The sequence below is a fragment of the Parus major genome, chromosome 5, assembly GCF_001522545.3.
Source record: "Parus major isolate Abel chromosome 5, Parus_major1.1, whole genome shotgun sequence".
Lineage (NCBI taxonomy): Eukaryota > Metazoa > Chordata > Aves > Passeriformes > Paridae > Parus > Parus major.
In genome coordinates, this window is record NC_031774.1 from 60557264 (window position 1) to 60567837 (window position 10574).

General features: G+C 49.7%; 1 protein-coding gene across 1 annotated transcript in view; it reads left to right on the forward strand.

The window, feature by feature from the left end:
• The first annotated feature begins 4069 nt into the window (after nt 1–4069).
• Nucleotides 4070–10574, forward strand: part of MDGA2 (MAM domain containing glycosylphosphatidylinositol anchor 2) — a 148671-nt gene continuing 142166 nt past the window's right edge. The window contains exons 1-2 of the mRNA XM_033515236.1: nt 4070–4094; nt 4207–4346. Coding sequence (XP_033371127.1) covers nt 4070–4094; nt 4207–4346 — 165 coding nt within the window. The remainder of the gene's footprint in view (nt 4095–4206; nt 4347–10574) is intronic.

A 10574-nucleotide genomic window follows, 5' to 3' on the forward strand; every position in this document is an offset into this window, starting at 1 on the left:
CCATCCATCCCTGCCCTCTGGCAGTGAGAGCCATTCCCTGTGTCCTGTCCCTCCAGGCCTTGTTCCCAGTCCCTCTCCAGGGAATGATTCCCATTCCCAGCTCCACAGATCTCCAGCTCCCAGCTCCTCTTCCCATTTCAGCTGAAATGAATCCCAAAGTCCTCTCAAACTTTCTCCCATTCTGCCAATCCAAAACACCACCTCATTCCCACTTCTCTCCAAGGATCCTGATACCATTTTCCATAAAAAAAGACCAACGTGAGGACCTGGAGCAGAGGAAATTCCCAGCCATTCCCAATCCATCAGCACAGCTCAGGGATCACCAAATCATCCTCAAGCTCCCAATATTTTCCCAGTGGGAGTCCAGTGAGGACTCTCCAGGTCAAGAAAACATCCAAATTCCACTGGAATTCCTTTGGATCAGGACTTTGGATCACAGCTTCTCTGGGAAATCCATTCCAGGGTCTCCCCACCCTCCCAGCCAGGAATTTCATCCCAATATCCCATCTAAACTAGGAATTGCTGGGAAAGAGCAGCCAAGAAAGATGATGAGGAGACACGTGAAGGTGAAACTTCCCATTTTTCATGGAAAGGGGGGATCCTGTGGGGTCACACAACTCTTACAGCAGGACGAGGGGGTTGTGCTCGGATTTGTTGCTTTACCTTTTCCTTGGACAACCTTTCCTCGCTCCAGGTCGTGCCTTGCCGGGAATGGCGCTGGGAAGGATCCACGCAGCGTTTTCCGTGTGTAATCACCAGCCAAATCCTCCTCAAATGTCACAAACAAAATCAATGCTAAGTTGATATTATTTTAATGGATGAAATCCCTGGAGGCAGCTTTCAGAAGGAGCTGGAATGAATATTCCTGCAGGAAACAGGGAGGTGACATTTCATAATTATGGGATGTCTCCTGAACCATAAGATTTTTCACTTAAAAGAAGAAGAATATTTGTTATTTCCCTTGATCTCCTCTTAAAGCAGTGTTTTCCTTGGAGATAATAACACCCAGGAGGGCGTTTTTCCTCTCCTGTTCCTTCCCAAATTTAATGGATTCAGGAGAGTGGCACAGCCACTAAAATGAAGGACACTTCAGCTGTGATTTGGAGTTATATGAATATAACATGAATAAAAATGGAATATTAATGGAATATGGATTTAAAAGGATGTTGGAGTAATGTTGCTGACTACTCTAATTTGATCCCAGGTTTGATGAGCCGTGCTGAACCCTCGTTTACCTTTCTGCTCCCTGGCTCTGCCTCAGCATTCCCGTATTTTGGAATTTGTGGCTTGGGAGGTGATGGAAGTGCCGGTGGTGACTCAGAGCCCTGGAAATGGCAGAACAAAGAGCACATTCCATGTCCTTGGGATGTCGAACTCCTGAGGAGTGTGGAGAGGGATCAACATTCCTAGGAATTTCAGGGAAAAATAAGCACACCGAGTGTTAGTGCGGCTGCTCTGCTTGGAAAAATAACCATAATCAGGAATTAATGGATTTTTTCCAGGTCAGAGTGTGACACGTGGTCCTGATTCCCAGCCAAGGACATTCCTGTCCTTCCAGGAGTCTCATGGGAAGAGCCACATGCATCTATGGGACAAGGGATTCATGGAATCCCAGAAGGGTTTGGATTGGAATGGATCTTCCACCCCTGACGTGGGCTGGGACGCCTTCCTCTATCCCAGGTTGTTCCAAACAACTTTATTCCATCATTGCCTTGGACTTGGAATAATTGGGAGCACTTTTGGCTGATAAAACTACCTGGAGCAGGGGTGTGTTGCTCTGTGTGAAACCTTCTGGAAAAGTGGAGGGGGAAAATTCTTGGGGCTTTGGAACTCGGGATGCGGTGGCTGGAAGAGCGGAGCTTGATGGAAGCTTTTCTGTAATGATGGCTTCAAGCTGAGCGTGAGGTTGGATGGGATGTTGGGAAGGAATTCCTGGCTGGGAGGGTGGGGAGACCCTGGAATAGAAGTCCAAAAGAAGGTGTGGCTGTCCCTGGATCCCTGGAAGTGTCCAAGGCTGGGTTTGGATGGGGCTTGGAACAACCAGGGATAGTGGAATGTGCTGGGTTGGAATGAGATGGGATTTAAGGCCCTTCCAACCCAAACCTTTCCGTGTTTCTGTGGAGGAAACATCCACTTCCTGCTCCTCCTCTGCCTTTTCTGCCTCCTTGGCTTGAGCCTCATTTTCTCCAGCCTGTGGAGAACCGGGCTCAAAAATCTGGAATTCTGGGATGAATCCCAGGCTTTTGGATCCAGATCCCACTGTATGCTGTGTCCACAGGGAGCTGTGTGTGGGCTGGACCGGGAATGCCATGGTGAGAGGGGTCTGAAGGGATGCCAGAGCCCTGCATCCCGGGAATTCCATGTGGATCTCAGCAGGGGAATTGCAGAACGATCAGAGAAGCAGGATTGGTGAGATGGGCAGCACAGAGAGCTGGAAAAGCAGCCTTGGGAATGGAATCCAGCTGTTGCAAGGGGCCTGGGGAGAGGTTCTGAGGCTCTTCCATGGGGAATGGGGCTGGGAGCTCAATGGCACCACATGGATGAACAGAAAAGATGGAATTCCAGGTGTTTAAATCCCACAGAATTCCGTTTTATCCTCTGTACTCTTTAGTTTTTGTGGTTTTATTTGGGTCTGTAAATCAGCTTCCTTCTCCTATCGACCCACTCCCTGGAAATTGTCATAGCTGTGAATTTCACAGCTCAGAAGCGAAATTGTGGAGCTGGGAATGTCCTTTGGAGACCCGTGGAAGAGGAGCTGGGATTTATGCAGGTGTAAGAACAGGAATGTCGTGGTTTCCTTACGCTTACAACGTGTAAAGCTGAGTAATTCCTGTACTACAGGTTGTACCAACAAGGAAATTAAAGTAAGGTTCCGCCTGAACTTAACTCCTGCTCCAAATTCTGATCCCGCTGACAGTGACAGGATTTGGAAAGGAAGCAGCAGCATCAGTGCCACTGTTTCTCCTGCTTAATTTTCCTGCTTTAATTAAGTCTTTTCATTTGCATAACGAGTGTGATAATGCATTTAGGAAGATATAGAGTAAAAACAATAATGCCGAGTTCATTTTGGAAATGGAAACAAAAAAATTGGAATGCAAGTGGGAGGTGCTGAAGGTTTCATTCGGGGGATTGCCAGGGATTAATGAAAACCATGGAAATCTCTTGTGGGGCTGAGTATGTGCTGAGTAAACAAAGAGTATCTGTGTGGGGGAGATACTCGGTGCTGGTTCCAGGGCTGGGGTGGCCTGGGATGAGCTTGGTTGGTCGGATCATCAAAAACACCAAAGTAGGTTCAATTCCCTTAGGAGGTGGACTCAATCCTTGTGGTTTTTCCAACCCAGAACATCCAATAATCCCATGATCCACGTGGTTCTGATCCCGTTTCTCTGCTGGCCTTGCAGCCCCCCCAGCTCAGGGCCAGGTCCAAGGGGTGGTGTTTTTTGGGATGGGCTTGCTTGGTTAGATCATGGAGCTGAGGATGTCAAGGTCGCATTTGATTCCCTAAAGAGTTGGATTTGATCCTTTTGGGATTCTTCCAGCTTGGAACACCCCACAATTCGGTGATTCTTGTGACTCTCATCGTGTTTCTCTGCTGGCCTTGCAGCCCCCCCAGCTCAGGGCCAGCCCCAGGAGTGGGGTTTTTTTGGGATGGGCTCGGTTGGTTGGATCATGGAGCTGAGAGCTCCGTGGTCAGGTTTGATTTCCTTAAGGATTCAAATCTTCTGAGACCCTCATGGTTCTGACTATCCTGTGATCTCGTGATCCGTGTGGTCCTGATCCCGTTTCTCTGCTGGCCTTGCAGCCCCCCCAGCTCAGGGCCAGCCCCAGGAGTGGAGTTGTTTGGGATGGGCTTGGTTGGTTGGATCATGGAGCTGAGGATGTCAAGGTTGCATTTGATTCCCTTAAGAGCTTGACTTGATCCTTGTGGATTTTTTTCCAACCCAGAACGTCCAATAATCCAATGATCCATGTGGTTCTGATCCCATTTCTCTGCTGGCCTTGCAGCCCCCCCAGCTCAGGGCCAGCCCCAGGAGTGAGGTTTTTTGGGATGGGTTCGGTTGGTTGGATCATGGAGCTGAGAGCTCCGTGGTCAGGTTTGATTCCCTTAAGGACGCAATCAATCCTCGTGAGTCCCTCCTGGCTCTGACTATCCCTTGATCCCGTGATCCGTGTGGTCCTGATCCCGTTTCTCTGCTGGCCTTGCAGCCCCTCCCACGGTGCGGATCGTGCACTCGGGCCTGGCCTGCAACATCGAGGAGGAGCGCTACTCCGAGAGGGTCTACACCATCCGCGAGGGAGAGACCCTGGAGCTCACCTGCCTGGTCACCGGCCACCCCCGGCCACAGGTGAGTCCCTGACCACTTTGTCCCCCTCAGACCTTCCAGGAGTTGGGGTCACCTTCATCTCACTGGGGAAGATCCAACGGGATCCAGGTGGGGGATCCATCCCGGCTGTCGTTGGGTGGATGTTGGGTATTCCAGAGGAACAGCGGGAATGTTGATGAGTTTTTTTGGGAAAATCTGGTGTTAAAGTCAGCAATATTGCGCTTTAAAATCCTGGTGTGCTCCATTTCCATGGAGGTTGGTTAAAGAGAAGGAAATGAATTATAAGGGTGACAATTGCTGGATAAAAATCCTTAAAGTTGTCCTGTTATCTGGGATCTTCACATCCCAGTCCACAAAAATCCAGCTGGAGCTCTGGATGAGAGAACAGCTGGAGCAGCAACACCCAAGAGCTTGGGAAAGACTCCCCGTTCACCTGGATCTGGATGTCATGGAACCACCGGTGTTGCAGCTGGATAAACCAGAATTAGCTGGGAATAAATCCGCTTTTCCCAGGTCTATTAAGGGTCTAAAACCTTATTTTATCAAGCTCAAGACTTTTGGCAATTTATGCTGCACCTCCCTGGTGTGACCCCCTTGGGCCAGGACACCTCGTTAATCAGTTATTTTTAATTAGGATAATCACCAGGGATTTCCTCTCCAAGGTGATGAATTAAACCCTCTGCTCTTGGAATTGCAGGGACGGGCAGGAACAGGGAGCAGGGAATTCTCCGGGAGACCTTCAGTGTGAGCTCCTCCAGGAAGGAGGGGTTTGCTGTTGCTCTGCTGTTTATTCCATGATTATTCCCAGTTTAAGGAGAAGATTTAAAGCTCAAAGCAGTGGAAGTTTATTCTGTGCTGGTTTAGGGCGGGTGTTTCCAGTATTCCAATTTTTTCCTGATTTTTCCACAGGATGCTCTCAGGTTTGGGTTGTAAATTGCACGGAGATTGTTTTCCAGCTGCTGTTTGATCAGATGCTGGGGGATGAGGTTATAAAATATGGAACTGTGCCTTCCAAGAATGCTTTCACACTTCCACGTTTCTCAATTTTTTCCAATTATTCTTGGCGTGGAAACTCCTTTTGGTTTAAACACTGGAAGAATGAAACAAACCTGGACTGGGAATTTGTAAAATCACAGAATCGTGGATTGGTTTGGGTTGGAAAGCAGATTAAAAATCAACCGGTGCAAATTCCTGCCATGGACACGGATATTTTCCACTCCAATCCTTGAATATTCCCAGGGATTTCTAATCTCTAGGATTTGAGGCTGCCTGTGATGGTTCTGGGAGGAGAAATGAATTAATGGGAAAAAATTTCATTTTTTTTCCCTTCTATCCTGCCATTCCTCCTTCCTGCTTCACCAAAGCGAACATTTATCCCTTTTTTGTATTTCCAACATTTGTTCTTTTAACTTTGGGATCAATGGATGTGGTTCTTTGGGATCTGATGACTCGGGGATGTCTCTGATCTGCTCCAGGTCATCCTTGCAGCGCTTCCACCCTGGAGGGGCCTCCCTTTGAGCACAAATCTTCAGATTTATCAAATCTTCCCATTTTTTCAGCTCTCTTTGCTGCCTTTCCCACCACGTGCCCCAAAATTTTCCCTGGGATTGTTTCCAGGCAGGGAAAGTCCTGTGTTCAGAGTGGTGTTTGCACTTTCCAATTCCTGGAAATTTTTGGGGATTTCTCCTCAAAATTTTCATGGAGTCTTCTCAGCATCCATGAGGTTTTTTGGGAGGAATAACACCAGGCTGTGGGGATTATTGGAAAGAAGGAGAATTACAAATAATTGCTCTGTTAATCCCAAAAATTCCCCTCACTCCTAATTAAATACAAGATTCTGAGCACCCCCACACATCCTTGAATGCCTGCTCGTTATCCATGGAGTGGTTTTGAGATGTTCCATGTGATTATTATTTATTATTCCCGATTCCTCACCTTCGGAATGCACCATTAGTTGCCATAGAAATCATTTTCCTGGCTGGAATTTTTAAAACGCTTTATCCCCGCTCAGGTGAATGCATCTCCTTTTTTTTTTTCCACAAGTTGTGGCTGTCAGGAGGGGTTGGTTTGGTTTTTGGATAAAATCCTGCAAAGTCTGGAGCAGGATCGCCCTGGGGACCTGTTCTTTTTCCAGATTTTATCCAGGATCCAGGGGCTGGGCTGTCCCTGCTCTCCAGCTCCAAAGGGATGTGCCAGGATATCCAAAGGCCATTTATCCCTGGATACAAATGAGGGATTTCCAGCATTGAATAGCTAAGAGGTGACAATTATCCCACTGGTGACAATCTCCTGCCCAACCTCAAGGAATGTATTCTTTCCTGTTTTTTCTTGGGAATTCTCACCTGTGCTGGCAGGTCCAGTCATTGGAAAGAAAGAAAAACTTTGACTTTCCAAAGTGAGGAATGACATTTGGATCATGGGGAGCAGGGGAAGAAGCGTCTGATGAGCAGGGATTGGCTGGGATTTTGTATTCCTGGTTTTCCACTGAAGGATGAATGGGAAATTCCTGACAGGAGGGTGTATCCAGGCTTCTTTTCCCAAATAACAGTGGGAAATGGCTTCAGGTTGTGCCAGGGGAGGTTTACATTGGAGACAAGGAAAAGTTTAACGGAAAAAGTTTCCCTGGGGCAGAGGTGGAGTCCCAATCCCCGAAGGGATTTAAAATCCATGTGGATGTGGCACTTGGGGACATGGATCAGCGGTGGCCCTGGAAGTGCTGGGATTGAGTGCTGCATTTCTCCCGCCGAACTCATCACTGGGAAATGGTTGGACTCGATCTTGGACAGCTTTTCCAACCCCAGTGATTCCAGGAGTTTGTAAAGACCTTGTTTGTCAGTCCAACCTCCCCCTCCTCGGGATTTGCTTTCCTCTGGCTGTGATTTTTCCCGTGGTTCACCCCCAAGTGCTGTCCCACCTCGGGTGGGATGATCCAGCGGTGCATTCCAAGCAGGAAAACGTGCGGAGCTGACAGGGGACAATGTCCAAGTCCTCCTCCAGTCCCTCCCTGTGATGCAGGGTGACTTCTGGCCCTCCCATCATGTCCCTCCCTCTTCCAGGTGCTGCCTCCCCACTCCTGTCCCCTGTCATTCCCGAGGCTCGGGAAGCAGCAGCTGCCAGTGCCACACGTCATTCCAACCATCTGGAAGCTGAACGCTCCGGGATTTTTTTTCCTATTTTGAGGTTGCAACACATCTTAACGAGATCCCACCTCCTCCTCACATCCTCCTGCCGCCCTTCTCCCAGGCAGTGCCATCGGAGCACATCCCTTTCTCCTGGAAAAATCCAGGAGTGCTCTTGGTGCTGGTGGGGTGTGAAGAGTGTGCCCGATCCGTGGCTTTCCCGGGAAGCAAAGCAGGGGAGGATCTGCTTTTAGGAGCCCTGGAATTTCTCCCTGCCTCTGTTTGGTTGTGTTTTCTTCCCACTTGTAGGAGTTGGGTGCTGTGCTGGTGCCACGGAGCCGGCAGGAGCTGCTCCCCTTGGAGCTGCCAGGAGACGCTGGCGGCTTCCTGGGATTCTGAGCCCGGAGCAGAGCCAGGGAAATGCTGCTCCAGGGGGCTGTGGGCCTGGAAAAACACATCCTGCCTGCTGGGAATTGGGGTGGCCAAAGGGGGTGACCCAAGTGGCACGGAGCAGGGAATTGTTGGGGTTGGGAGGGGCCTTGAAGCTCCTATTTATATATAAATATATTGATAAATAAGGAATTCATGGAATCATGGAATCATGGAATGGTTTAATCCCATCCAGTGCTACTCCCTGCCAGGAACAGGGACACCTCTCTCTACCCCAGGTTGCTCCATCCTGGACTTGGACACTTCCAGGATCCAGGGGCAGCCACAGCTCCTCTGGGAATTCCATCCCAGCCCCTCCCCATCCTCCCAGCCAGGAATTCCTTCCCAATATCCCAACTAAACATATTCCCTGTCAGTTTAAAGCCATTCCCCATTTTCCTGTCACTGATAAACTCCTTGGAAAGCACCGAGCCCTCCCCACGAACAGAGCCAGGTAACTGCGGCGCGTTATCAAAACCCGTCATTATTTTAAACGCATCCCCCTAATTACGATCAGTGATTAACGGAGCCTCCTCCAGCACTGCAGGGCAGGATCCTGCCTTCTCCTTATTAACGCCTGGAAAGGAAAAATCCCCATTCCCGGGCACTCCATCCATTCAAACAGAAGCAGCATTCCCGAAGAGCCCACAAGGAAAACCCCACATTCTGCTCTCTTTGATCGAGCGAGACACGGGAGGCTCCTCTGAGGCGGAGCTGGAGCCGCGTTTTTGATTTTAATGGATAAGAATTCCTATCGAGCACCGAGGCAGCCGAGGGAAGGGGGGTGGGGGGTCCCTCACACGGGAGCAGCTGTTTTCCCACCCCGCTCCGCGGCTCCTTGGAGCAGTAATTGGAGCCTTGTTAGGAAAATTGATGCTGATTCCATCTGACACTCCTCAGTTCACGGGAAGACTTTACAAATGTTCACTGAGCACCTGACAAAACCCAGCCTGACTCATGACTAAATTAGCCTGGATTTTATGCTGGGGAAAAAAAAAAAAAGCCCTTTCCTAAATGTTTGACTGGATAAAGCTCCCGCTTAGCAAGGAAAAATGTTTCCATCCTGCTCCGGCACGAGGAGCAATCTGTGATTAAGCTTTACATGACGTTTGTGCCGCTCGGAGGAGTTTATTTGATGTTTTCTCCCCCGAGTTCAGCACCTGAATTCACACCTCTGCAGAGCTCTGCAGGGCTCCGAGCCTGCCCTGCTTCGTCTGCCAGGAGGGAGGAGCGGGAAATGTGCCAAGAAATCCAGGACAGGAATCACAGCATCCACAGCACGGAGTAAGGGACTCCTGGAGCTGCACCGGCATCTTTGGGAATGAGCCCTGGTGCCTCTGAGCGCATCCTGAGCTCTAATCCTGGATCATCTTTAACGTCCCTTCCGTCCCAAACCATTCCATGATTCCAGGGGTTTGCAAGCTGATAAAAGGAATGAAATGCCTCAGTTGTTTTATCCTGAATGATTTGAAAAACGGAACCAGTTTTCCTGGTTCCAGGTGGCCGCTGTCTCTCCACGAGGAATGTGTTTGCAGGTTCCTAAAAAGGGCTTGGAAGTGCTGAGGGAAGGAGGTCAAATCCGGATAAAAAGAGGTTCAATCCAAAGAGGTTCAATCCAGAAAAAAAAGCAGCAGCAGAGAAGGGAAGTTTGGGCTCTGATCCCACTCCCTCAATTGGGAATATCGAGGCCGGACTTGTTACAGCCTCAGCAATCCTTGGGGTGAGCCTGGAAGGGAATCTCATGGAGCTGGGAATGACATCCAGGCTGGGGAGTGACACCAGAGCAGTTTCATTTTGACATTTGGGCAGCTTAAATCTGCGGGAAATCCCATACGGAAAATTTCCAGTGCCCACAGAGCAGGACTCTCCTATTGTTTTACAGAAAACAGGAAAACATTCCAGTTTTCCTGAAATATGGACACTTGTCCTCTGAATATTTTCCATCTGTTTTCTCCCCTCCCAAAGCTCTGCAGTGTTTTGTTTTCCCTTTGTGCTGTCAGCTTTTGTTTCCCTGTTTGTGACGGGCTCAGGAAAGGCCGGAGCAGCGGCTCTGGGATAACGCACCAGGATCTGATTTTCCATGGGCGTGGAACGCTCCGGTCTCCCGGTACAGGGATGGGGGTGGTTCTGGAATAAAGGCTGGAGCTGGGAGATCTGGCTGGAAATGAGTGGATTTGATGAGTACATGGATAATTTGGTAACCAGGGAAACCAGCAGCTGATGCAGATCAGCCAGGGCTGATGGAGAAGTGCTGATGGCTTTGGAATGAGATCTCCCAAGGAAAAGCTTGGATATCGCAGATCTCTGGAGGAGAACTGGGAATTGTTCCCATTGCTGTGGATGGAGTGGAAGGCTTGTTGTCCGTGAAATCCGACCTGCAAAGCTCCAGCTCTGGGGGCACAGCAGGACCTGGAGCTGCTGGAGTGATCCAGAGGAATCCACGGAGCTGCTCCAGGGGCTGGAGCTGCTTTGCAGCTGGGAGAGCTGGGAATGTTCCTCTGGAGTAGGAGAAGGATCCAGGGAGAGCTCAAAGCCCCTGGCAGGGCCTGAAGGGGCTCCAGGAGAGCTGGAGAGGGGCTGGGGACAAGGGATGGAGGGACAGGACACAGGGAATGGCTCCCAGTGCCAGAGGGCAGGGATGGATGGGAGATTGGGAATTGGGAATTGCTGGCTGGGCTGGAATTGCCAGAGCAGCTGTGGC